This window comes from Diachasma alloeum, unplaced genomic scaffold (genome assembly GCF_001412515.2).
Source record: "Diachasma alloeum isolate Michigan unplaced genomic scaffold, Dall2.0 Dall_scaffold_00547, whole genome shotgun sequence".
NCBI classification, from domain to species: domain Eukaryota; kingdom Metazoa; phylum Arthropoda; class Insecta; order Hymenoptera; family Braconidae; genus Diachasma; species Diachasma alloeum.
The window spans coordinates 161,699-185,864 of NW_021680679.1; the positions used below are offsets into that span (position 1 = coordinate 161,699).

Below are 24,166 nucleotides of genomic sequence, written 5' to 3' on the forward strand. Positions count from 1 at the left end.
GTCTGACATCGCTGCTACAAACTCGGGTCTACAACTCGGGCTTTCAATTGAAAACCCGAGTTGAAAACCCGAGTTTGTAGCAAAGATGTCAGACAAGATATGAAATGTTTTTTATTAGCTCGCAATTTTCTTCAAAACTACTTCAATGAGGAAAAAAATAAAAATTTGGAATATCGATACATGAGGGANAGCCAAAGGGTCAGATATTCGGGTTTTCCGGGGCAAGTGGATTTTCGACAAAATCGAATTTTTTAGCCGGGTGAACGTTTATTCCAACTATTTAAGCGCCGGGCTAGTCAGAACTCTCAAAAGTATGTGGAAAAAGTGTAAACTGAAAAAGTTTTTTTTTTCAAATTTTCAAAGGGTCAGATTTTTCGTTTTTCTCGGGAGAAAGTCGACTTTCGGCAAAATCGAATTTTTTAGCCGGGTGAACGTTGATTCCAACTATTTAAGCGACGGACTATTCAGAACTCTCAAAAGTATGTGGAAAAAGTGAAAACTGAAAAAAAAATATTTCACCGGCGGTCACAGGGTCAGATTTTCTATTAAATTTCTTAATAGATGCCTCACTACGGTATTTAATAAATATTCCATTCAGCTCCGACCGCAACCAACCTTGTAAGCATGAACGCTGTTCGTCATTAGCAGAAAAGCGCTGGCGACCATGCTGGGCACATCGCCCCAAATGATGATCAGATTGATGAATTGGACACTGAGATAAACCCCCAGCATGAAGATAAAAAAAAAAATGAATACACAAGATACAGAAATCGGAACTTATCCTTCGGCGGCCACGTGCCGAAATACTTGATCATAGTCAAAGATATTTGGATATGGAAATTCGGTGGCACTCGTCGCAGCGAGTTATTCTCCACGAGGAAAGGATCGCCGCGCTCTTGCATCTTGTACTGACGCATCGTGCGAGTGTTCCGAGTGGAAAGTGAAGGGAAAGGGGAGTATTATTTTAATAGTTGGCTGATGACAAGGGGTTCCGCTGTAATCACAAGGCTACAACTTCCGGGTGGAAGTCGAGCTATTCGTTACTTAGCTCAACCCCATCTCTAATTGACATTTCAGGAATTGGGTATTGCATATTATTGCGCCCTGTAATTTATGCCCCTTGTTGTTTTCAGTCGATATCTGGAAAATTGCGGGGTCTGCTGCACGTGCAGCACGACTGGAAATTCTCAAGGCAGTTGAGCGATTTTTTTTTTCGATAGGTAGTTGAAACGACATTTCAGTTGCTAATTTAGGAGTGAACAGAGTATTGTGTACTTGCTCAGCACCTTCAGTACAGTGATAAGCATGTCAACCAATTATAATTACCGTTAAATTGTGAAGCTGTCAATGTTTAACATAAATCTTAAAATTTTAAATATTAAAGTAAGTCATTACAATAATTTGGTTATTTCCTTTATCGGAGGTATTTCTTGAAAACTCTGCGAAGGGCTAAATCGACTCAACCCGTTTTAAAACTTAAATTTATTGCTCTAAATTCAGCAGTCAAGTGGTAAAAGAAGATGAGTCAATTTTGACTATTGTCCAGTTTTCAATCAATATCTCGGAATCTAAAGGAGATAGCGAAATTTTCGTAATTACATTTGTTGTAGCACTCAATCGGCTCTACAAAAAAGGTTATTACAAAAATTTCGCCATCTCCCTTAGATTCCGAGATATTGATTGAAAACTGGTCAATAGTCAAAATTGACTTATCTCCTTTTACCTCTTCGCTACTGAATTTATGGCTTCGCTACTGATTTTTGAAGGCTCAAATGTATATCACCTTAAATACCACATATATTGTAAATATTAAATATATATTCTGATAAATACTATATTTATGAGAATTTTTCAGTATTTTCCTAGAGATTTTTCAATTGAAAATTAATATTTTTCAAACGAAATAAATATTTTCCCCTACATTTCCGAAATGAAAAGGCCTGTTATTCTTGCAACTCATTAGACAGACTCCGCACAATTCTAACTGGATAGTTGTCTGTGGCAATCATTGGCGTACGCTCCTATAGTTTACGAACTGTAGCTTTTCCCGTCATTCGTCATTGTTGCAACAATGCCTGGCTGCTCGTTACATGTATAAATGCGTCGTCGCGATAAAATGAGCTCAGTTTGGTGCTTATTACCAACGTAGACATGATACTTAAACCGCGAATGTGTTTTGCATTATTTTATCATCGAAAGTTACTGAATAATCGGCCTGTTAGAGCGCTGCGATGTTTGTATTCAAAAAATTTCGGCGAATCGAGGCAACAGTGGGACAATAAATCATTTGGCACAGCTTCACATTTAAGATCAGCGGGGAAATCAGTTTTGCATCGACCTACAATCGATGAGAATAACGTCTTCAGGAGTCGCTATGAAGACGTGGAAATACCCTCTGATTATATTCATCAACATGTGTGGAAGGATGCGCATAAATGGTGGAATGAAATCGCACTTGTAAAGACTATTTCCTCAAATACTTTTTTTTATTATTCTCGGTTGCGAGGCGTCATAACAGGCTTGATGATAGAGTTGAGGGAACGGGGTTTCACGCACGAAAATATTTAACAGAAAAACCTAACGAATTCGCTAGACAATTCTATTGGATTTCTATTGAACTTTCTATTCGTTATGGGCCGATTCTAGTTCTATAGAATTTCCTCGGAGCGAATTTTCCAATTTTTTTGTTTGATTTTCTTGATGAAAAAAAAATAGAATGAAAAAAAAAACGTAGAAAATTTGAGCGGACGTTGCATCAAAAAATCGAATTCTATTGACTTCTATTTTATTTTTATTTTATTGGACATTTCAATAGAATCGGCCAAAAAATAATAGAAAGTTCAATAGAAATCCAATAGAATTGTCTAGCGTAGCGCATCATTATTGAAAAAATCATTGTCCGAATACCCCGAATTTTTCAATAATAATGCTCATTTCTCACCCTCACTTGAATTTGTTGGCGACAATCGAAAAATAAAACTTCAAACCTTGATTTTAGCCTATTCGCCATTTTTTTCTCCAAACTTAATGATTTGTTGGAAAATTCCAGAAATTTTCAATCGAAATCATATTCCAAAATTATTGAAAATAAGAAAACAAACAAAAACATTCGAAAATTGATGTCTCACGATCCGATTATTTATTCCCAGCTATTTTCATTGACACAGCAATTCCTTATTTGTTATTGACCTCACAATATGCAGAGGCCATGGGAAGTCGAGTTTATTCATTTCTCATTTTTCATTTTCCTGTCGGCTCTCCGGCACACGAGCGATCAATTTAAACATAGGATTGTGATTGGAATTTTATTATTCATATAATATATACTATATTAAATATCTTTTATACCTATATTTTTTTTTCACAATATGACATCAATATTTATGTAAAAAAAAAAATTAACGTCATGTTTTGTTTTTTGTTAGAAAAATGATAATTATATCTTCAAATTATGTAGGCACGAATGCACGAGGTGAATTGGAATCCCCGACGCTTAATCATTCTTTCCTCTTGGAAATTTTATTTACTATTCTTCAATCAATTTTTTAAACTCCACTAATTCTTGATTTAATTGATTTTATTATACGAAAATTTCTAATACAGAGGAAAATTTATCAACAAATATTTTATCCCTAAGTTACAAGATTGCTATTATATCATTAATATTGTGTCATTTAAGGGTTCATTTCTTGTCGGTGATTATTAGACAACCGAAACGAAAAACTATTATCGGGAGCAAAATACGTATGGGAGTATCGAATAACGAAGGAGTAGTGCTAGAAATGACATTTCTTGCGTGTACAGAGAATGCAATTTTCTTTGAACTACTAAATCTATTTTTGCGATAAAAAATCTTTCATTCCGACGCACTCTCTGCATGTTTGGCACAAAAAAATTATTTTTTGATAATTTTCAAAAAACTATTTTCTTGGGACAAGTAAGACTTGTTTGAGAACTTTGTCGTTTTTCTCTCAGTGTATTAAATTCTTTCGTGCCTGTAACCAATCGTAATATTCCTGCATCAGGTATGTGCGCAGACTGGGCGAATGTACACATACAAACAGCTCCGGAAATCATGCGGAAAGTTCGCAACATCCCTACGGAGGAGCAAATTGCTGCCAGGCACAACTCTAGCAGTCGTCCTCCCAAACATTCCTGAATACGCTATAGTCGTTCTAGGCGCCAGTGAAGCTGGAGTTCGGGTAACTTATTTCAATGCATTCGCTGATTTCGCGATCATCGAGTGTTTTTCGCGATACGCTATCTTCGTGCGATTTAACGCGTTATCACAAAGTGAACAAATTCCATGCTATATCATGTAATCGCGTGACCTTTCAGTTAACGTTGATGAATCCTGCCTTCACAGCATACGAATTGAGCCGACAGCTTGAAAATTCAGATGCCACAGCGGTTATCACGAATACCGCGAATTATGCTACTGTTATGGAAGCGATTAAGATGGGCAACATCTCGATTCAGTCACCAGTGATTGTTGCCACTCATGAGAGAGACGTACCCTCTGGTGCCGTCGACTTCCGAGATCTCGTTTCTGACGATGTCGAGGAATTCGAAAAGACTCAGGAGAGAATGACTATTGATGCTAAAAATGATACTGTGATTCTGCCGTATTCGAGCGGAACCACGGGACTGCCTAAGGGAGTTGAACTTACTCACAGGTTTCAATGACTCTCTTTTTTCCATTTTTCTCACGCATGAACATATTTAACCCTCGATCACTCCCTCAGTGAGTGCGGCACCATCCATTTTCGTTTTTTTACATTTTAGCGTGTTTCTGGACGCTTAAAAATGCTGAAGAAATTAGAGGTCCTAGTTCAATCCTTTTATTAAGCGTTGACGTTGTCCGTTTTTTTCACGGGAAATTTGTTTAGCTGAAAAAATTGAACTACGGGACTGCCTGAAGGAATTTCATTTACTAACAAGTTGCAATCATTCTTATTTCCATCAATTCTCATGTACGAACATATTTAAGGGGTAACAGAAGGCTACCGTTTCCTCGAAATTTTCGAACAATTTCAATATTATTAATATTTTTAATAATATATATTTTTATTATATATATTTTTATTTTTATTATTAATATTATTAATATTTTTTGAACCCAAAGCACATTGATCTTCATTATCATTTCCTGGAGATTAATGTGCTTGGATTTGTAAAAATATCGATAATATTCAGCAGGAATTTTTTTTCAAAAAATTTGGAAAATTAGTGGCATTCGGTTACCCCTTAACCGATTAATCGTTTTAATTGAATTGGACTTTTCTGTGCAACTCATTCTATTGAAATTTCATGAGGAAAAATTTTCAGACATCTAGTGGCTAATTTGAACCAAATGAAACACCCGGAATGCGCCATCCTGGAGCCGACGATCAATGGATTTCAGGACATTGTCCCCGCATTCCTTCCTCTGTACCATATTTATGGTCTAACTGTTTGTTTGTTAGGTTCTTTAAGGTAATGATGGTTGTGTTCAGGAGCGTAAATGCAACACCTCGGGAGGGAACAATTAGAATTCAATTGTGAAGTGGTAATTGCACTGAGGAAAAAATTTGTTCTGCCGAAAAATTATATGTTCCCCTGAAGAGATCTTTTGTCGCGTTGAATTAATTTACTTGTGGACAAAAAATAAACTATTGGACAAATATTTCTAAATTTCTTAAGAAGGATTTTATAAAATAGTTCAGAATTTGGATATCTTTGTCCGGTAAACACTTATAATTTCCATGGAACAAATGATAATTTCAAGAGGAAACTACAATTTTCTTGCCGATAACTGTGTTATTGGGAAAACTAAATAATTTCGAGGGGACAATTTTTTTTGGAAAAAAATATTCTTTCCTCGTCAATGTATTCTTCTATGGTATAAACCTGTGGAGTTCTCTCAGATCACATGATTGTCGTACAATAGATTATATTTTTTTCTGCCAACAGTTGGAATTCTTCTAGGGATATTTCTGATGGTCACGACAAAAATTTGATTTTTGTGAAAGATGTTAAATTTCCTTCTATCAAGTTGGTCAATTTCCCTCAAGTAAATCTGTTCCACTCGATCAAATATTCTCACGTGGAAAACACAATTTTTCGGAAGAGCCAATTTTTTCTCTCATTGCGCTAGATTTTTGTACGAAATCCCTTCACCTACTGAATATTCTTCTCGTGGATCTTTGCAGTTATGGCGCAAAGATCATTTGCATGTCCAAATTTACATCGGACACTCTGCTGAGTGTATTGGAAAAATATCGAGCGACGATATTCCTCGGCGTGCCCCCGGTGATTCAATTGATGATCAACGACGATAGATTCAATGAGAAACATCTGGCTAGATTGAAAATCTTGGGTTCAGGAGCGGCACCCCTCACTCACGAGTTAATCACAAAGTTCCGAGCGAAAATGGGATCGAGTTTTAGGTTCTCTCAGGGCTACGGATTGACAGAGACCTCACCAATGATAACATTGGGGAAAAACGCATCGACGGAATCAGTTGGTTTATTGATTCCCAATACACAAGTGAGGATCGTTCATCAGGAGGATGATCCCGGGAGAAATCTCGGGGTTGGGGAGATCGGAGAAATTCTCGTGCGAGGACCGCAAGTGATGAAGGGATATTACAAGAATGTTAAGGCTACGGAGGAGTGCATGGATAAAGAGTGGTTCAGAACTGGGGATCTGGGATACATCGATGAGATAGGTAGAAAATATATCTCACGTTTTTCAATATTTGATATTTTTGGTGAGGAAAAATTATAAAATCGAAAAAGGCTTTCTTCAAAAAATAGGGAACTTGCAAGATTTTTATTTAAATTTCTGATATCAAGTTTGAGACCTGAATATTCATTTTTCGTTCACAAACTTTTAAAATATTGTTCATTAACCCTAGCCTGGTCACCAAACGCGACCCTGCGACTTGGTCACCTCCGCGGGGATGCGCGGGGAATCGCTCAGCGGAGTTTTTAAGAAATATCTCCGAATCTAAGGGAGATAGCGAAATTTTCGTAATGAGCTTTTTCATAGCTCTTAAGTCGCTCCACAAAAAACTTCATAACAAAAACTTTGCTATCTCCCTCAGATTTCGAGATATTCATTGAAAACTGGGCAATAGTCAAAATTGACTTGAACCGTTTTACCGCTTCGCTAATTTCTTTTTGTTTTCTTATAAAAAAACTAAAAAATCGCGTGACGTAATATTTAAATGGCCCAAAAATACGAGAAATTGACTTTTTCCACTACTGAATCCCTCTAATTCCCCTTAACCAGGACAATTATTCATCACCGGACGTATAAAGGAACTCATCAAGGTACAGGGGTCTCAAGTATCCCCCGCAGAACTCGAGAATATCCTCTACGGCCACGAGAATATCGCAGACGCTGCTGTAGTCGGTGTCCCGCACCCCAGATTCGGCGAAGTGCCAAAGGCATTTGTTGTAATCAAAGCGGGTGCAAAACTCACAGAGGACGAGATCAAAGACTTCGTTGCCAAACGCGTTGTCAAGTACAAACGACTTGCTCATGTTGTTTTTACTGACAAAATAATAAAAAGTGCTGCTGGAAAAATACTCAGGAAGGAACTCCAGAAGTTGTGAAGCTCAGTGAGTTCTAATTAATTTAAATACACCTGTGAAAAAATTTAATAGAAAAACCTAATGAATTCGCTAGACAATTCTATTCGATTTCCATTGAATTTTCCATTAGTTTTTTAATAAAATTCCATTTTTCTGTACAACTTATTCTGTTGAGATATTTTCTACAGAATTACCTTGGCTTAATTTTTCTGAGTTTCCTTGTTTGATTTGTTTCCCCAAGAAAAAAAAATTGAATGAAAAAACTTGGAAATTTTGAGCTGAGGAAATTCTATTGGACATTTCAATAGAAATCCAATAGAATTGTCAAGCGAATTCGCTAGGTTTTTCTATTAAATTTTTTCATTCGTGCATTACTTCCTCAAATAGCAATACCACAAAATGACTTTCATTTTACAACTAAATAGACTTGTGTTCATAATAAACCCCTGAAACTCATGGGCTGGAGGAATCACACCGTAAAATGTTCCCTAAAATAATTACGAAAATAAATTTTTCAAATGACATTGTTGACACGAGGATGAAACGTCTTCTGGATGAATAATAACCGTAAAAATTTCATTTATTCATCTTCATCAACACCAATAAACAATTCAATTACCATAGTTATTCATAAAAAAATTACGAGTCAATAATTTATCATAAATTTCCATTCGATTTCGTCAATCATTAAATCCCCTTCGTCATCAGTAAATACAATAAAATCTAATTAAGCGGATTCTTCATCACCAGACCCGCAATTTTCACTCTCCCTTGCAAGTCTTTTCTTTATCCTCGTGCACTTGGGGCAACAGTGGTTCCGTTTAGACCAGCAGACTCGATGGTGCACAGCATTGCACTGATGACAGGAAACGGCAGAGGCGTCCCACGGAAATATGACCTCATTATTCCCACATATTTCGCACAAATGTCCTCTCGCATGACACAACTCGCAGGATTCAGTGATGTGATTCCTCATTGCGACATATGCAACAGTTATTTCCTCCATGAGCACTCCACTCTGCAGATCGATGAGATCTTTCATTGAATAGTTTCCAGAGTTCTCGATCATGTGGGTGCGGAGACCTACGCGCCAGGGGAGACCCTGGAAGTCGGCGTCTGGGCAGAAGACCAGGTATTTTTTCATCATTTGGAGTTCTTCTCGCAGTCTCTGAAATTTTTTGATCATGTCATTTTGAAATAAATTGATCAATGGATTAGTTGATTCGTTAATTCGTTGATGAATCACTTCATTAATGGCTCAATTCTTTTATCTGTTGATTAATCCGTTGTGTGATGAATTAGTTCGGAAATTAATTGATTAATTTATCAATTTATGAACGGAAATATTTTGTAAATGCAAACGATTTCATTGAAAAATTTAGCTGTTTTTTCTGTGCGTTTTCTTTCATAGAAATGCTCAATGGAAAATGGGCTATAGAAAAAATGAATTAAATTCAGTTCTTCTATTTAATTAATTCTATTAATTTTCTGTTTTTTTGGTTGATTTTTACAATAACGAGGAAAGCAAAATAAAGTGGAAAAACCTTGGAAAATTGATGTCGAGGAATTCCTATAGAAAATACTTCAACAGAAAAAGTTTAACAGAAAGATGAAATTTCACTAATTTTTTCTACAAAATAGCTTCTATTGGAGACTTTCCATTAAAAAAAAATAATTGATTTTTCAAAAGATCTTGAATAGAAATCGATCTATTAATTTATTAATTGATACCTCAATTTTTTAATCAATTTATCGAATACTTGAGACAGTAATTTTTAAATTAACGAATCAAAACATAAGGAAAAATTTCACAGGACAACGTTGTCTCAATTGCTTTTCCCTCTTTAAAATCTAAAATATATTCCCGATTTCTAGTGAATTTTACATCAAGTAGGAGCCGCTAAAAATTATAATTAAACAATCAAAAAATTCTAATAATAATAATAATAATAATAATAATCCTACAAAGTTACCTTCAACACCGATAAATCAGGTACAAGCGTAAATAGTTGCGGATTTAATTCCTCTAGTGGTAATACCGGTCGTTCATTTAATAATCCAAGCAATTGAGAAGCAGAACGACTGACTTTCCTCGGGTCTAGATCCCAGTTCCTTATCACTCTCGCTGGAATCACAGCTAGAGTGTTCCAATGACATCTCTGACAGAAGTACAGGCCTGTGTAGTCACATAGTCTCGGTTCAACCCAGGTGGAGTCTAAATGATAACGACAACGAGAGAAATAAAAATTACATTAGATCCTTCAGTTGAGTTTGCCTGAGATCTATCAGTAATTCTTCTATTCTTCTGTTTCATTGGGAATGTTTATACCTGTTTGTCTGAAAGGACTGCCAAAGCATGGCAATGACAGACTTTTTGCGGAAGCTTGCAAATAAAACGAGGCATTTTTTGGTAAATATTTAATTCTCTGAAAAAATGTCTTATGAAAAAATAGAGTGGAATGACAAAATATACGGAATATTTTTGATGTTTTAATTTTTTCGGGAAAATAGTAAACTTACTGAAGGTTATTTTAGTGTGACACTCTGCACATCTGTACAATTGAGCTGAGAGTCCTTTTTCAGGGCAAATTTCCTTCGTGAAGATGTACCCTCCAGCCTCACTCGCCACGACATTGGCGCAGACTCTACGAACGTCTGTTATGCACTTCCAGTGACAGCAATATCCGCAATCTGAATTTACAGAAAACCCATCAATATTTTGAATGATTAATTTATAGTGACGATTAATAATTACCACTGCACATGTACCAGGACTGCAGCATCATCCAAATAGCTGCACTGCAGTGATCACAGTACATGGGACCAGAACTGGAGATCTGATACTTCTGTGGCACCAGATGATGTCCCAGTATCACTTGGGTTTCCAAGGAATTGGCGTCGGACGTCTCTCGTAGCTCTTGGGCCCTCAATCTCAACTCAATCAATCTCCTCACCAGCCACTTTCTCTCTTCTGTGCACTGGTCACTCTCGAGGACCATCTGCTTACATTTTTCCACCATCTCGGTTAGATCTTCTAGGGTAGCTGTCTAGAGGAGACATTTTAGAATTTGAAATTTGGAATATGGAAATGGATTTGTTCCAATTTTTTAAATTAAAATTCGCATGTCGTTTGTAGAAGATTAAATTCAATTCTTAGTTTTTCAGGAAAAAAAACTAAAATAACTTTAAGTCAATTAAAAGTCATTTAATTCTCCGAAACATCATCTTATAAAAAGTAGATATAATAAATAAATATTCAAATATATAAACAAAATAAAAAGCTAAATGGAACTTGAATGAAAAAGGATTCTTAAATATATGAATTATCAAATTAATGAATGGGTGAATATATATTAAAATATTCTTGACACCTTTGACGAAGACAGAAGAGCTCCAACAAAAAAGAATTCAAGAATTTTCGTCGAAAAAAATTCTCTCTAAATTTTTAAAATAGAAATTTACACATTTGTGGAAGATTTTGTTATAATTCTCAGTTTTTCAGAAAAAAAAAATCTATCAATTTCGACTTTTAAAGTTCCAACAATAAAATTTGAAAAAAAAAAGAAAATTTAAATGGAACTAGAATGCAAGACGATTTCATAAAGAAAAATATAAGAAGAACTTAAAGATTCTCAGCAGATAAATGAACACATGAATTATCAAATCACTGAATGAATGCATTCATACTTTCGATAACGACAGAAGCGCTTCCACAGACTTCAAGCTGTAGGGAACAGCAACTCGACTCCCCGAGCTATCATCTGCATCACCAGGTGCATAATCAAAGGAGGATGATGGTGTTGACGCTGTCCCAGAGCTGTTGGACCTCGTTCTCTTGGCATAATTCAGCTCCGAGGTGGAACCACTCGTGTTGGCTGTCAATCCCGCCATGTTTCACCTCTCCAAACTCTAATTCTCGATATAACAGTCCATTTCACTAATTACTAATCAAATAATTCGACTGATTAACATCAAACTGCTGTCGCACTGCGTTACCAAGCCCTAATTACACATCACCAGTGCCACTTTTGATGTGAAATCATGGAAATTGGGTGGAGTGAAGGGAAGCAAGTGAATCATTGCTGTTTGCAACTTGCATGCTGCAATTGACGATCAGCTGATCGCTGATCGTCCCAAGGTTCCCCCTCTCGACGTCTCAGTGTTTGGCGTTGTGACTCTCGACGTTTGCACAATCGAAAAATTCAACAGAGGTTTAACTGAATAAAAGTAGATTAATAAATATTGTTTGTGATGTTTGTAGCTGCGGGGGCGATTGCGGTGTTTTGAATTCATCTTGTGGAAGGTTGGAACGTCTTCGAGGATAATTGAGGTACGTTCGTAGCAGTTTGAGGGGTTCTAACCTCCCTTAGCTCCAAAGTAAACAGACTTTTATCGATAACTTCATTGAAACTTCTAATGAAAAATGCAGATGAACTGTACACGTACGAAAAAATTTAACAGAAAAACCCAGCGAATTCGCTAGACAATTCTATTTCTCTTTTCTTTTCATTATGAAAATCAAACAAAACTTTTAGACAAGTTTTCCCTTTTAAAATTCATATTTTTTTCTTTTATTCCCTCGCATTCAATACATTGCGTTTTATTCTTCAAAATTTATAAAGATACAATCTAAAAAAACCTAGCGAATTCGTTAGACAACTCTACTGTATTTCTCTTGAACTTTCTATTAGTTTTTGGTCGATTCTATTGAAATGTTCAACAGAAAATCTATAAAAAGTCAATAGATTTCGATTTCCCTATATAATTTGTTCTATTCAGACATTCTCGATAGAATTTCCTCGGCTCAAATTTTTTTTTTTCCATTCGATATTTCTTTCCTTTTCGTCAGGAAAATCAAACAAAAAAACATGAAAACGTGAAAACATTCTCATTCTTCTTTTCAGATTCCCACCCACAATGAGAAAAACGATAACCTTCGGTAAAATCGGGGCGTCCCTCCCCAAGCCCGAAGACAAAATACCCCCCACCCCCAGTTCATCGCCAGCCCCCTCCGGTTTCGGAACCTTCGGTAAAAAACCCGCGGCGAAACCCCCCACCGAGATCCACGAGATTCGTCCGGAGGACGAGGAAGAATCGGAAAATCTCCGTAAAATAATGGGTATGACGGGATTCGGTAAGAAGGCAAAGGCTTTCGACGTCCAAGAGATGATGGAGAACATAAAAAAAACCGTGCGATCCTCCGAGCCCCCTAAAACCGACGACTCATCCCGAAAAAATACCGAAACCACACCTGCGCCCGATGACGAGTCCTCAGAGGAAGACGATGACGTGATCGGTCCATTACCCCCACCCCCCGCGAACACCTCGGATGATCCAAAATCCTCCAAGACAAAGGACAAAAGTCGAAACAGCGACACCTCAGACGACTCTGATGACTCCGACACGGAGGAACTGACCCTGATGGAGAAAATCCCCTGCACCCACGAGGTATCAATGGCCCACGGTACAAAAGCGATAACAGCGGTAGCAGCAGATCCTGCTGGCGCCCGCCTCGCCTCAGGATCGATCGACTACGACGTAAGTTTCTGGGATTTTGCGGGAATGGACTCCTCCCTCCGTAGCTTCCGAACCCTCCAGCCCTGCGAGAACCACCCGATCAAGTGCCTCCAGTACTCGATGACTGGAGACGTCATCCTCGTGATATCGGGTTCAGCGCAGGCTAAAGTCCTCGATCGCGACGGTTTCGAGAAATGCGAGACGGTGAAGGGTGACCAGTACATAACGGACATGGCGAGGACGAAGGGCCACACAGCTGGCCTGAACTCTGGTGCCTGGCATCCCTTCGTCAAGGAGGAGTACATGACTTGCTCGCAGGACAGCACCTGCCGGCTCTGGATACTGTACAGACCGAAGAGGCATAAGGAGTTGATCAAGTGTCGAGCGCAGAATGGGGTCAAGACGATCCCCACGACGTGTGGTTACAGTCGAGAGGGGACAGTGGTTGCTTGTGGATGCATCGATGGAAGCATCCAGATGTGGGATCACCGAAAGAACTTTGTCAATCCTTCGTTGATTCTGAGAGAGGCCCACCAGAGTGGGGCTGGAATCTCTAGTTTGAGCTTCTCCTACGTAGGGGACCTGTTGGCCACGAGGTCTTGCGATGATACTCTCAAGCTGTGGGACCTGAGAAACTTCAAGAAGCCGATCTTCGTGGCGGAGGATTTGTTCTCCCGGTACGACACGACAGACTGCATGTTCAGTCCTGACGACTCGATGGTCATTACTGGTGAGTCTCTGAAGAAGGGTCAGACCCACGGGCGAGTGCTGTTCTACGATAAGAATAGTTTTGAGTTGGTGAATGAGATTAAGGTGACGAATTCACATGTCATCAAGACCCTCTGGCACCCGAAGCTCAATCAGATTTTTGTGGGGTGTGGTAATGGGATCGTTAAGGCGTATTATGACTCGAAGAGGAGTCTGAGGGGGGCCAAGTTGTGTGTCGTTAAGACACAGCACAAGCAGAATCACATTGAGATGATGTCGACACAGCAGATCATCACGCCTCATGCACTTCCCCTGTTCAGGCAGGACAGGCCGAAGTCCGTGAGGAAGCAGATTGAAAAGGATCGACTGGATCCTGTCAAGTCTCGAAGACCCGATCTTCCGATCACTTCGGGGCAGGGGGGGAGGGTGGTGTCATCGGGGGGAACGCTGAGTTCGTATGTGATCAGGAATCTTGGGCTGAGCAAGAGGATCGAGGACGATCAGGATCCCAGGGAGGCTATTCTGAAGTTCGCGAAGGAGGCGGAGGAGAATCCTTACTGGATTGCCCCGGCCTACAAGAAGACCCAGCCGACTACCATTTTTCAGAGTGACGAGGGGGAGAGTGGACCTTCCAGCAAAAAACCGAAATTGTAAAGGGAATGTTGTATTTGTGAGGATAATAAAGGTAAAGAGTTGTCAAGTACGATTTTTAATTAATGAATTTCGATTTGACCGTCATTTAATTATTACTAGTCAATTATAATCCTGGGCCATATTTGGTCATGTGTAAACACATTATGAAGAGGGGGTGCTATATGCTGCCCTTTCACCTTCAATGTTGCTGTATGAAACAATTAATGAAGCTAACCTAACCTTGTGAAGACTTGAATTTATTTCCATAATACAACACCTAACACATTACCTAGGTACCTACCTGGGTATCACCTAGGTATTTCGATTGGAATTCTATTTTTAATAAATTATAATTGTTTTTTCAATTCTGTTGAAGATTATGCAATTTTACCAACATTTTGGCAAGGAATGGTGAATAAAAGAATTAAATGGCAGTAGATCTTGAATTTTCTATAGAAATTCTTGGACATAAATAGTCGATGGAAATCTGAGGTCTCTACTGGTGAAATATGCGGTTTACACGTGTAACTTCTGCAGTTTAGAGTTTGCATTTATTATATCTCCGAGAGCATCGGTTTGCCTCTGGCAGGAGCGCTTACAATCAAACTAAACAAACTCTATCAGTAATTCGAGAGCTGTTGGAAGTACTTTTATCGAACTGGGCAAATAGAAATAGGATGATTAGACACGTTGCTTTTGTGTTGAGCAACTAGAGAGTTTCACACGTTTGCTCTTGCGATTCATAACTTCTATCGAAATGTAAACAAAAAAATTGAAAAAAACTGATGTAACAACTGAAATGAAATTATTTTGAAGAAGAAATACAGCAATTTTTGAGCGCACAGCCCGAAGACGCTCCCATGATGCCGAGGGTTTATCATTTTTAATAGTTTATTGATGGTTATTTATTGGTAAATTTCGTCAACTGTACGGAGTCATTGTTTATAGGTGTGTTTAAGCATATTTAGAATATGTTTTGGCAGTTGTAGTAGATTCGTGCACGAATTGTGCAGCACTCGTCCATTTGTACCTGACAACGAGATAAGTCGCTCGGGAAATGTGAAATTCCTCATGTTATTGGAAATGAAAAATTACTGAGCAGCGTGGGAAAAAAACACGCAGAGAATGTGACTTATCGATAGACGATGCAAATGTGAGGTTTATGCAGACGGAATAGACACTTTTTAGTGGAACTTTTATAATTCATCGTTTACATGATTTATATCTCCGAGAGCATCGGTTAGAATATAGAAACTTTTGCCAGAAGTTGCATTAGTTATTCGAGAGGTGTTGGAAGTACTTTTATCCGGTTGAGAAAATTGGTATAAGATGATTAGATACGTTGCTGTTGTATTGAGTATCTACAGAAAAAAATAATCATTAATAGCGGAGTAGTCACGAGAAATTTTCGTCTTGCACTGATTAATTGAGGAATGACTCACAGAGTGAAGAAGTGTTCCATCGAGGGAGAAGATATTTCCGCCAGTGAAGGATACGTTTCTGTGGAGTAACTCCAACGAAAATAACTTGAGCTGAAATTATATTATAGTATAGGATAACAACTAATTGACTCGTTGTTAATTGAATTGATAGTGAAATACCTGAGACTTTAATTCTGGTTTGATAAAGGATCGCGTGAGGAGTTTGTGGATCGCTACGGGCGTGAGCTTCATCTAAAATAGAAAAATATTAGACGCATAATGTGCTTCACTTTCAAAATCCTCGGTTTTGCCAACGTTCAATTTTTAAAACTATTAGATAGTCAAGAGTATTTAACCGTAAAGATCAGCTGACCCTGAAAATTATCTAACCTTCAAAGACATTATGAATTGTATCTATATAGAAGATAATATAGATAATCAAGGTGATAAATTCATGAAAAAAGTGCTGAAATGGCAAAACCTAATGCCATGAATTCTCAACCAGAAAGGAATGAAAAAAATCTGAAATATAGTTTAAAAAATTTGTTCAACTTCTAGGTCCTGGATAAAACAAGTTGAATGTAATCTGAGGAGGATGAATAATTCTAAGAAGCGTTCAAAATTACGAGGTGGTCAACAGTCGCGGGTGCCGCCATCTTACTTGCATACCACCTCCCTCTGCCGCAAGGGGGACGGCCATCTTTGAAGATGGCGGCGCCTCCACCTTGTATTTTCAAACATTTCTTAAAGTTCTTTATCCTCTTCCAGCCACCCTCAACTGGCTTCATCCAGGTTCTACAAAATGAACAATTCTTTAAAGCCACCTTTCAAATTTTCCCATTCCCTTTTTGCTGAGAATTCATGCGGCAAAATTTTCCCGAGAATTACACGATTTTTCTTCACTCCCGAAGCTTATTAACATCCCTAGAATTGCATATCCAGCAAAAACAAGAGTCTCCATCCCCCGAAAAACCCTCACAAACCTCATTTATGATCTTAGTAACTCCGAAAGACAGAACGACAATGGGAAACATTTCCATCGAGAGATAGCACACCGAGTTGACAATAGTGAGTGGCTTCACATCATCATTCAGCAGCAGCATCATGAACAAATAGTACGACGAGTAGATAACAGTCCCACTCAGCACCGAAATTACCAGAAGAATGGGAAACGAGTACAGACTCGAGATATCACAAACGAGCTCATATAGAACTTCATGAGACACTTTGATGACGAGTAAATTCTTGCTGATGACGTCGTCAAGCGTCCGCTCCAAGGAGTTGAAGTAATATGGGGCGGCAAAAGCCGCCGAGGAGATGCGGTTGAGTCCCTCATTCAGAGCTCTGAATCTGTCCCTCAGGAGCACCAGGACGAACGTGTACTGGAGGATTAGCCAAGTGAATACGAAACTGGGGATTATTATCCCGACGAACGTCGCCTTGAACCACTTCTCGAACTCCACCAGATCAGTCCAGAATAGGTTGATCCAGATGGAGACGTTCAGGACGAAATAGAGACGCAGCTGGAGGCCACTGAGGTTGCGGTGCTTCACGTAGGCTAGGGTCCTCATAGTCTCGTCCTCGTGCTGCCATGTATTGGCTATTCTGATGGCGGTCTTTTGGTTCAGAATTATGTACAACCAGACTACGACCAACACAACCAGGCCTATTGAGGCCTTAGCTAGCGAGATCACCTGAGCTGTCGATGTTTTCCGCTCGAACTCAACCCTGTCTATCGCGGCTATCGAGCTGGGACTCAGGATCGCCACGATGACCACCAGGATGAGGTTGTAGAGAGTCCCGATGTGGGAGTGAACGAAAATTGGGGATTTGTTGGCGGGACGAGGGTTTACGGTGAACGGGGCTAGGCCCAGGATTTTGAAAACAGCGTAGGATAGTAAGGGGAACGAATTGGTCACCCACTGGGGAAGATGCATCATGCTTGCGGGCTTGTGATTCACTGAGGCATCCTGGGGTCAGTATGGATTTTCTGGGTCAGAGGAATGTGTGATGAGCTGGTGCGGGAAATGGAGTATTGATATTTGTGCTTGGTACGGTTGATGGTATCGGGGATGGGAAGGGCGGGGAGATGATGGAATTACGAGGGACAGGTGAAATGCGCCCTTGGGGGTGTTGTTTATGAGCATTTTATTTGCGATTTTCTATCGATTTCGCAGGTTCGTTGCGGATTTTACATTTTTTGTGGGTGGGAATGCATCCGATGGCTGATTATTTCAAAGATTGTTCTATGTAAAAATATGCAATCATCAAGTAATAAAAAAAATTGCGGTAATTTATTCATTCATTCATTCATTTATTCCGTTATCCAATTATTTATTACTTACTTATCGCAAATGATGAAGGCGCCGACGACCAATTTCATACTTTGTAGAAATCAAAACAGTAATTTCATCTTTCTATATAATTTTTCCTATTGAGACATTTATAACAATTCCACGACATAAATTTTCCAAGTTTTTTCCACGCTATTTGTCTTTTCGTTTTATTAAAAAAATTAAACAAAAAAACTTCAGCCGAGCAATTTCTATAGAAAATATTTTAATAGAACAAGTTGTAAAAAAAATCGAATTCTATCGATTTTTTCTATAAAATATGTCCCATTTTTTTAAATTCAGAATATTCAGTAAGATTCAGAGTAAACAAAACAACCCAAATTTCCAAAAATAATCGAGGCTGTTCATTAATTACAAAATAAAGAATCGAAAAATAACAGAAAAAATTGCAGGCGGCTGCATCTTCGATACAGCTGTAATTGTACGTGGATACGTCTATGGTCTTTCCTTATTTCTCGAATTTCCTACTCCTTGCGTTCCCTCGAATTTTCTGGAAACTCCTTGTATTCTCTAATTTTCTAGAAACTCCCTGAATTTCCTCGAAATTCCACGAAACTCATTCACTTCCTCGAAATGTTTAGAATTTCCTAGAATTCCGCTAGATGGCGCTGCCCATAAGAACCGTTTCCCTAAATGACCTCATATACAAACCCCAGACGTATCCCCGTCAAAAATCGTGGAAGTTCCCGCAATCAAACCTCCCGCGAAAACTGCGCCGCTAGAGCAGATCCCTGCAGCCGCGCCCCCCGCCACCTTCCCTACCCGCGAACCCCAACAAACTTTCCCCAGTCCCTACAAGAGGGCCGCAGTTCCCGGACAAGGGTCCCCTAGCGTGTGGTGAGTCAGGCCACCATCATCGCCCGCAGTATCGTCAACGTCTCCCCGTCTAATCAGTCTCCATTAGAAACTCCACCGAAAAAAAAATAAAAGAGAGCCCGAGCCAAACCCACCCCAAACGTCCATCCCCCGGAAAAAAAAATTGACGAACAAACAATCGCCATCTCCCCATCGCCCGGATGACCTTACATAACAAATAAACCCTTCGAAGTGATTTAAACCCAAGTGTGAGCCGTCGAATATGTGATAGTGTGCGTGTTCCCAGGCCCAATAAAAGCGAAAAAACCTCGGCGTTGAAGCTAGCCCCCGAAGCTCTTTAAAAATTAACCCCCCCCCCCCCCGCGATGTTTCACCACGAGTACGAGAAACGTCTCCTGAAGCCGTGCAACGAGGGCAAACGCGACTCCCAGTCGAGCCCGATGTCCCCCACATACTTGTCCCCAACAAAATCAACGAACAACAGTTACGACCGCTTCATCCCAACGCGCTCGGGTAACAATTGGTACACGACATTCTCCATGATCTCGGAGAACAGTCGTAACGGCCTGGTGCCGAAGAAAACCCGGGAGAACGGCGAGGGGAGTCGCGATGGCATAGCCTACTCGAGTCTCCTGAAGAACGAGCTGCTGGGAGCTAGTATTGAGGATGTCAAGAGCCAGTCCGAGGAGCGGGGAATATACTCGGTCCTCCAGGGGAGGAATTTGTTCAAGTATGCGACACCCACCAAGGACAGAGCCCTCCTGGACCAGAGCAGCCCGTACTCGCTCTCGCCACTGAGTGCCAAGAGCCAGAAGCTCCTCAGATCGCCCAGGAAAACCACTCGGAAAATATCGAGAATTCCCTTCAAGGTTCTCGATGCACCCGAACTCCAGGACGACTTCTACCTCAATCTGGTGGACTGGTCCTCCCAGAATGTACTCAGTGTTGGCCTCGGGAGCTGTGTCTACCTGTGGTCAGCGTGCACCAGCCAAGTAACGAGACTCTGTGATCTGTCTGGGGATGGCAACTCCGTGACTTCAGTCGCTTGGAATGAGAGGGGTAACTTGGTGGCTGTGGGGACACATGTGGGGTACATACAGGTCTGGGATGTTGCTGTTAACAAGCAGGTTTGTTGGCCATTTTTTTGGGGGAGAGGGTGCAAGGAGCCCAATTGGGTAATTGAGCGCAGTCTAGACTCATTAGGGAGAGGAGGTTCTTTCCAAATGCTGAAAAGTCCATTTTCGTGGGAAAGTCAGTGAGTTGCTCTAATTTTGAAACTATTTGAAGGACCTTTGCTACATTTTTGCTCTATACACGGGGGTTTTTTCGTGAACTCGGAATTCTTGAACTCATTGGGACATTGAACATCACACTGAATTGAATTTCTAATAGATTTCCAATGAATGGAAAATGGTAAATTTCATTGAGTACCACAGAATTTGACGGATTTTTCAGCAACTAAATATGGGGAAAGTTCATGTGAATGGGTCTTTGCTAAATATTGAGTTATTCGCATTATTTCATTACTTGAGGGGCCTTTTTAGCCCATTTTTGCCCGATACACTGTTGGATTTTTTGAAATTTGAGAAATTGATGCATTAGAAGAGCTCGTGGAATCTTTTATTCAGCTTGGAAACTCGAGAAAATTGGGCTTTTAAATGATATCTAGAATTCTTGAACTCATTGTGAAAATTTAACATCACATTGAATTGAATTTCCAATAGATTTCCAATGGCAATTCCATTGAATACTCCAGAATTTGGCTGATTTTTTAGTACCAAAATATGTGAAAATTTCATGTGAATGGGTCGTTGCTAAATATTTCAAGATTTTTTACTTGAAATTTCAGGATTAATTTTCTAAAAATGTAGAGTAAGCAGACCAATAGACAAACCACCAAAAGATGGACGGTTTCAGCTTTTTAAATATTCTATAAATAATATTATAGGAATTGTACCGTTAGTTCAGATGTTTAAGAATAGCACTAATGTACAATCACACGAGGAAATGTTTCATCGATGAACATTTGGAATGTATCTATCTTCTGATCCAGTCGTTTTCCCATGATTCACATACTTTATTAGGTATAGAGTGCATCGTTAGCTCATTTACGTAATTTATCTATTTTCGATCTCTCGACGCACCTCAAATTCTCATTAACCGGCTATCTATTGATCTGCTTACCCCACCTTCGTGTAAATATTTCACTTCAAAAAATCGTGAGTAAGAATTTCTTAAGCCTCAGTTTCCCTATTTAGCAGTTTTTCAAATTGTCGCTAGAATTGTAAATCTTAGAATTAGAATCTTCAAATTTTTTATCGAAAAAATACATTATTAACTGGCATCCATTACACAGTTTTCCAAATTACCCGACTAGAATCGACCAGGCTGAATAAATTATTTTAAAAGAAGTGCCGGATGGAATCGACATGTGAATGACTTGAATATAATTATAATCACAAAGACAAACCTCTATATATTCACATTCTTATTTACTCAAATGCTATGTGGGAGATATAGAAGGCTGGTAAAAATGGAAGGCATCAAAATGTTTCTCACATCGACGAAAGAACCTGAAAAAAAATTGAGCAGACTGCGCTGAGTGAGAAAAAACGTTTTAATTACACTGCTACATTCTGAATTATAATTAATACTGTTCTCGAGAAATTCTCAATACACCCAAAAAAATAATGCCTCATTTTAAGATTTCAAAGGTCTCACAATAAGAGTTTCAATTTTAGACTTGAAACAATTCCACTTTCAGACCGTGACTCTCAAAACAAAACTTGTTCTTCAGTTTTAAAAGTCACAAAACTCCAATGAATTTTCGCAAAAGGAGCGACAGATTTCTGTGGTAGATTGTTCACGCCACCCACCCCATACGTCCCACGCAAGAACCTTCTTCCTCTCGAAAATCTAAATGAATTATGAGGTGGAATCGTGGAATTTTGGACATAGTAGAAACCCCACTATTAACCCAAAATTAATTTAAGTCATCCCAATCTAAATAAATTTCTCCACCACAGGTTGCCAAGCTGCAGGGTCACAGTGCCCGAGTGGGAGCACTAGCGTGGAACGGAGAAGTGCTGTCATCAGGGAGTCGTGATCGATTGATTCTCCAGAGAGACGTGAGAACGCCCTGCATCGTGGGAGAGAGGAGGCTAGGGGCGCACAGGCAGGAGGTCTGTGGGTTAAAATGGTCGCCGGACAATCAGTATCTAGCCTCCGGGGGTAACGACAATCGACTGTACGTGTGGAATCTCCACTCGCTGTCGCCAGTTCAAACTTACACCGAACATCTGGCTGCTGTGAAGGCCATCGCCTGGTCGCCTCATCATCACGGTCTGCTCGCCTCTGGAGGCGGCACGGCTGATCGATGCATCAGGTTCTGGAATACACTCACTGGACAGCCCATGCAGTGCGTCGACACTGGGTCACAAGTTTGTAATTTAGCTTGGTCTAAACACAGCTCTGAACTCGTCAGCACACATGGATATTCACAGAATCAAATTCTCGTGTGGAAATATCCGAGCTTGACGCAGGTTGCTAAGCTCACTGGGCATTCTTATCGGGTTCTTTATCTCGCCATGTCGCCCGATGGTGAGGCTATTGTCACTGGGGCTGGGGACGAGACACTCAGGTTTTGGAATGTTTTCAGCAAAGCCAGGAGTCAGAAGGAGAACAAGTCTGGGCTCAATCTTTTCACTTCCATTCGGTGAATTCTTTCGGGGTTTGTCGGTTTTTTCCGGAGATTTCTTGGGGATTTTGACATTTGGGGGTTGGGGGACGATAGAAGAGGAGTTAAATTTGTCATGTGATGGGGGAATGGGAAATTGGGATTTTCATTGGATCTTCGAAATTGGGAAATGGGATTTAGAGAATTTTTTGACATTTCCATTTTTTTTCTTCCAATTTTTATATGTACATCAATTACATATGCACCATTTTCATCTCAATTCAACGGGAATTAGACTATAAGTCATTTTAATTTCTTGAATTTCTGGAATTCAATGAATAAAAATCAATTTTCCATTCCTCTCAATCGTCGTTTTCTTTTTTGAGATTTGTTGGGGCTTGTGGGGGCGAAATAAAGAGGAGTTAAATTTGTCATGTCCTGGGGAGAATGGGAAATTGTGATTTCCATTGGATCTTTGAAATTGGGAAATGGGATTTACAGAATTTTTTGATATTTCCATTTTTTTCTCCAAACTTTTATATGTACATCAATTACATATGCACCATTTTCATCTCAATCCAAGGGGAATTAAATTAGAAGTCATTTTAATTCCTTGAATTTCTGAAATTTAATGAATAAAAATCAATTTTCCATTCCTCTCAATCGTCGTTTTTTTAAGATTTGTTGGGGCTTGTAGGGACGAAAAAAATAGGAGTAAAATTCATCAAGTCCTGGGGAGAATAAAAAATTGCGATTTTCATTGGTCCATTGAAATTGAAAAATGAGATTTGTAAATTTTTTCGACATTTTCTTCTTTCCCAACGTTTATATGCACATCAACTACCTATGCACCATTTTCATCTGAATCCATAGGGAATTGAACTAGAAATCATTTTAATTTCGTGAATTTCTGAAATTGACCGAATAAAAATCAGTTTCCATTCCCCTCACTCAATACCAAACGAAAACTTTGAAATCCCGGAGAAATTTTCCTGCTGAGCACGGCCTGCTGCAATAATTCCACGAAATTAAAAAATTATAATCACCAACAATTGATTTTTCTACAACACTCCACTAATTTTTATACTCACATTATTTTTTCTGTGGCTGAAGTGCCTACGATTAATAATTCACAGGTTAAGAGGTTTCCACAGGCATTTTCATTTCGATTTTTTTAGTTATCACCAATCTATTCAAGTCATGTGTACAAATTCAAGTCGTGAAAAGGAATAAGAGACAATGATTTGCGAGAAGTTTACTATTTATAACAAAGATGAAATTATATTGATATATATGCATATTATAATATATAATTATTATTTACTAACCAATTGAGTGGGTGTGTGAGTGAGTGTTGAAATGAATCTGTAGATTTATTAAAAATTGGAGCTGGAAATAGTTATGATTTCTTCTCTATGTGCGATTCGAGTCTTTACAGCACTCTGAAAATTTGTTTTTTTT

At 39.1% G+C, this 24,166-nt stretch overlaps 6 protein-coding genes across 10 annotated transcripts in view; 3 read left to right on the plus strand and 3 right to left on the minus strand.

The window, feature by feature from the left end:
• LOC107043047 (odorant receptor Or1-like) overlaps window positions 1-917 on the minus strand; it is a 4,933-nt gene extending 4,016 nt beyond the window's left edge. Inside the window, exons 1-2 of the mRNA XM_029126466.1 lie at window positions 757-917; window positions 616-712 (exon numbers count right to left, since the gene is read on the minus strand). Of these exons, the coding sequence (XP_028982299.1) occupies window positions 616-712; window positions 757-917 (258 nt within the window). The remainder of the gene's footprint in view (window positions 1-615; window positions 713-756) is intronic.
• A 1,198-nt stretch (window positions 918-2,115) lies between these two features.
• On the plus strand, window positions 2,116-8,117 carry LOC107043123 (4-coumarate--CoA ligase 1). 2 transcript variants are annotated; one of them, XM_015264446.2, is made up of 7 exons: window positions 2,116-2,457; window positions 4,026-4,202; window positions 4,339-4,676; window positions 5,329-5,475; window positions 6,192-6,709; window positions 7,276-7,627; window positions 7,935-8,117. In XM_015264446.2, exons 1-6 carry the CDS (start codon window positions 2,152-2,154, stop codon window positions 7,599-7,601), a joined length of 1,812 nt encoding a protein of 603 aa, XP_015119932.1. In that variant the 5' UTR covers window positions 2,116-2,151; the 3' UTR covers window positions 7,602-7,627; window positions 7,935-8,117. The 2 variants fall into 2 exon arrangements, with proteins under 2 accessions (XP_015119932.1, XP_015119933.1); XM_015264447.1 differs by lacking the exons at window positions 4,026-4,202; window positions 7,935-8,117 and having other exon boundaries at window positions 2,118-2,457; window positions 7,276-7,690.
• Window positions 8,118-8,173: 56 nt separating this feature from the next.
• LOC107043124 (differentially expressed in FDCP 8 homolog) lies at window positions 8,174-11,839 on the minus strand. Of its 2 annotated transcripts, XM_015264448.2 has the most exons (6): window positions 11,268-11,839; window positions 10,336-10,627; window positions 10,101-10,271; window positions 9,910-9,963; window positions 9,554-9,795; window positions 8,174-8,748 (listed from the first exon to the last, which is right to left on the minus strand). In XM_015264448.2, exons 1-6 carry the CDS (start codon window positions 11,469-11,471, stop codon window positions 8,308-8,310), a joined length of 1,404 nt encoding a protein of 467 aa, XP_015119934.1. In that variant the 5' UTR covers window positions 11,472-11,839; the 3' UTR covers window positions 8,174-8,307. The 2 variants fall into 2 exon arrangements, with proteins under 2 accessions (XP_015119934.1, XP_015119935.1); XM_015264449.2 differs by lacking the exon at window positions 9,910-9,963 and having other exon boundaries at window positions 11,268-11,837.
• LOC107043122 (gastrulation defective protein 1 homolog) lies at window positions 11,692-17,905 on the plus strand. 3 transcript variants are annotated; one of them, XM_015264445.2, is made up of 3 exons: window positions 11,692-11,910; window positions 12,485-14,490; window positions 16,860-17,905. In XM_015264445.2, the coding sequence occupies exon 2, from the start codon at window positions 12,498-12,500 to the stop codon at window positions 14,457-14,459; it is 1,962 nt and encodes a 653-aa protein (XP_015119931.1). In that variant the 5' UTR covers window positions 11,692-11,910; window positions 12,485-12,497; the 3' UTR covers window positions 14,460-14,490; window positions 16,860-17,905. The 3 variants fall into 3 exon arrangements, with proteins under 3 accessions (XP_015119931.1, XP_015119930.1, XP_015119929.1); XM_015264444.2 differs by lacking the exon at window positions 16,860-17,905 and adding an exon at window positions 14,815-14,975; XM_015264443.2 differs by lacking the exon at window positions 16,860-17,905 and having other exon boundaries at window positions 11,693-11,910; window positions 12,485-14,682.
• On the minus strand, window positions 15,626-17,801 carry LOC107043048. The gene is made up of 3 exons (XM_015264349.2): window positions 16,843-17,801; window positions 15,881-15,970; window positions 15,626-15,799 (listed from the first exon to the last, which is right to left on the minus strand). Exons 1-3 carry the CDS (start codon window positions 17,797-17,799, stop codon window positions 15,635-15,637), a joined length of 1,212 nt encoding a protein of 403 aa, XP_015119835.2. The 5' UTR covers window positions 17,800-17,801; the 3' UTR covers window positions 15,626-15,634.
• A 1,141-nt stretch (window positions 17,906-19,046) lies between the features above and the next one.
• Window positions 19,047-24,160, plus strand: LOC107043078 (fizzy-related protein homolog). The gene is made up of 2 exons (XM_015264384.1): window positions 19,047-20,156; window positions 22,056-24,160. Exons 1-2 carry the CDS (start codon window positions 19,395-19,397, stop codon window positions 22,746-22,748), a joined length of 1,455 nt encoding a protein of 484 aa, XP_015119870.1. The 5' UTR covers window positions 19,047-19,394; the 3' UTR covers window positions 22,749-24,160.
• Window positions 24,161-24,166: the final 6 nt, after the last annotated feature.

Coding starts and splice junctions, on each gene's coding strand:
- LOC107043123 (XM_015264446.2), top strand. CDS start 2,152: ATGATACTTAAACCGCGAATGTGTTTTGCATTATTTTATCATCGAAAG. Junction 2,458..4,025: donor GGTGGAATGAAATCGCACTT/GTAAAGACTATT, acceptor TTCCTGCATCAG/GTATGTGCGCAGACTGGGCG. Junction 4,677..5,328: donor GGAGTTGAACTTACTCACAG/GTTTCAATGACT, acceptor AAAAATTTTCAG/ACATCTAGTGGCTAATTTGA.
- LOC107043124 (XM_015264448.2), bottom strand. CDS start 11,471: ATGGCGGGATTGACAGCCAACACGAGTGGTTCCACCTCGGAGCTGAAT. Junction 10,272..10,335: donor GTCCTGGTACATGTGCAGTG/GTAATTATTAAT, acceptor CTGTAAATTCAG/ATTGCGGATATTGCTGTCAC. Junction 9,964..10,100: donor TCACACTAAAATAACCTTCA/GTAAGTTTACTA, acceptor TTTATTTGCAAG/CTTCCGCAAAAAGTCTGTCA.
- LOC107043122 (XM_015264445.2), top strand. CDS start 12,498: ATGAGAAAAACGATAACCTTCGGTAAAATCGGGGCGTCCCTCCCCAAG.
- LOC107043048 (XM_015264349.2), bottom strand. CDS start 17,799: ATGATGCATCTTCCCCAGTGGGTGACCAATTCGTTCCCCTTACTATCC. Junction 15,971..16,842: donor TTACTAAGATCATAAATGAG/GTTTGTGAGGGT, acceptor ATATAATTTCAG/CTCAAGTTATTTTCGTTGGA. Junction 15,800..15,880: donor ATGGAACACTTCTTCACTCT/GTGAGTCATTCC, acceptor TTTTTTCTGTAG/ATACTCAATACAACAGCAAC.
- LOC107043078 (XM_015264384.1), top strand. CDS start 19,395: ATGTTTCACCACGAGTACGAGAAACGTCTCCTGAAGCCGTGCAACGAG. Junction 20,157..22,055: donor ATGTTGCTGTTAACAAGCAG/GTTTGTTGGCCA, acceptor TCTCCACCACAG/GTTGCCAAGCTGCAGGGTCA.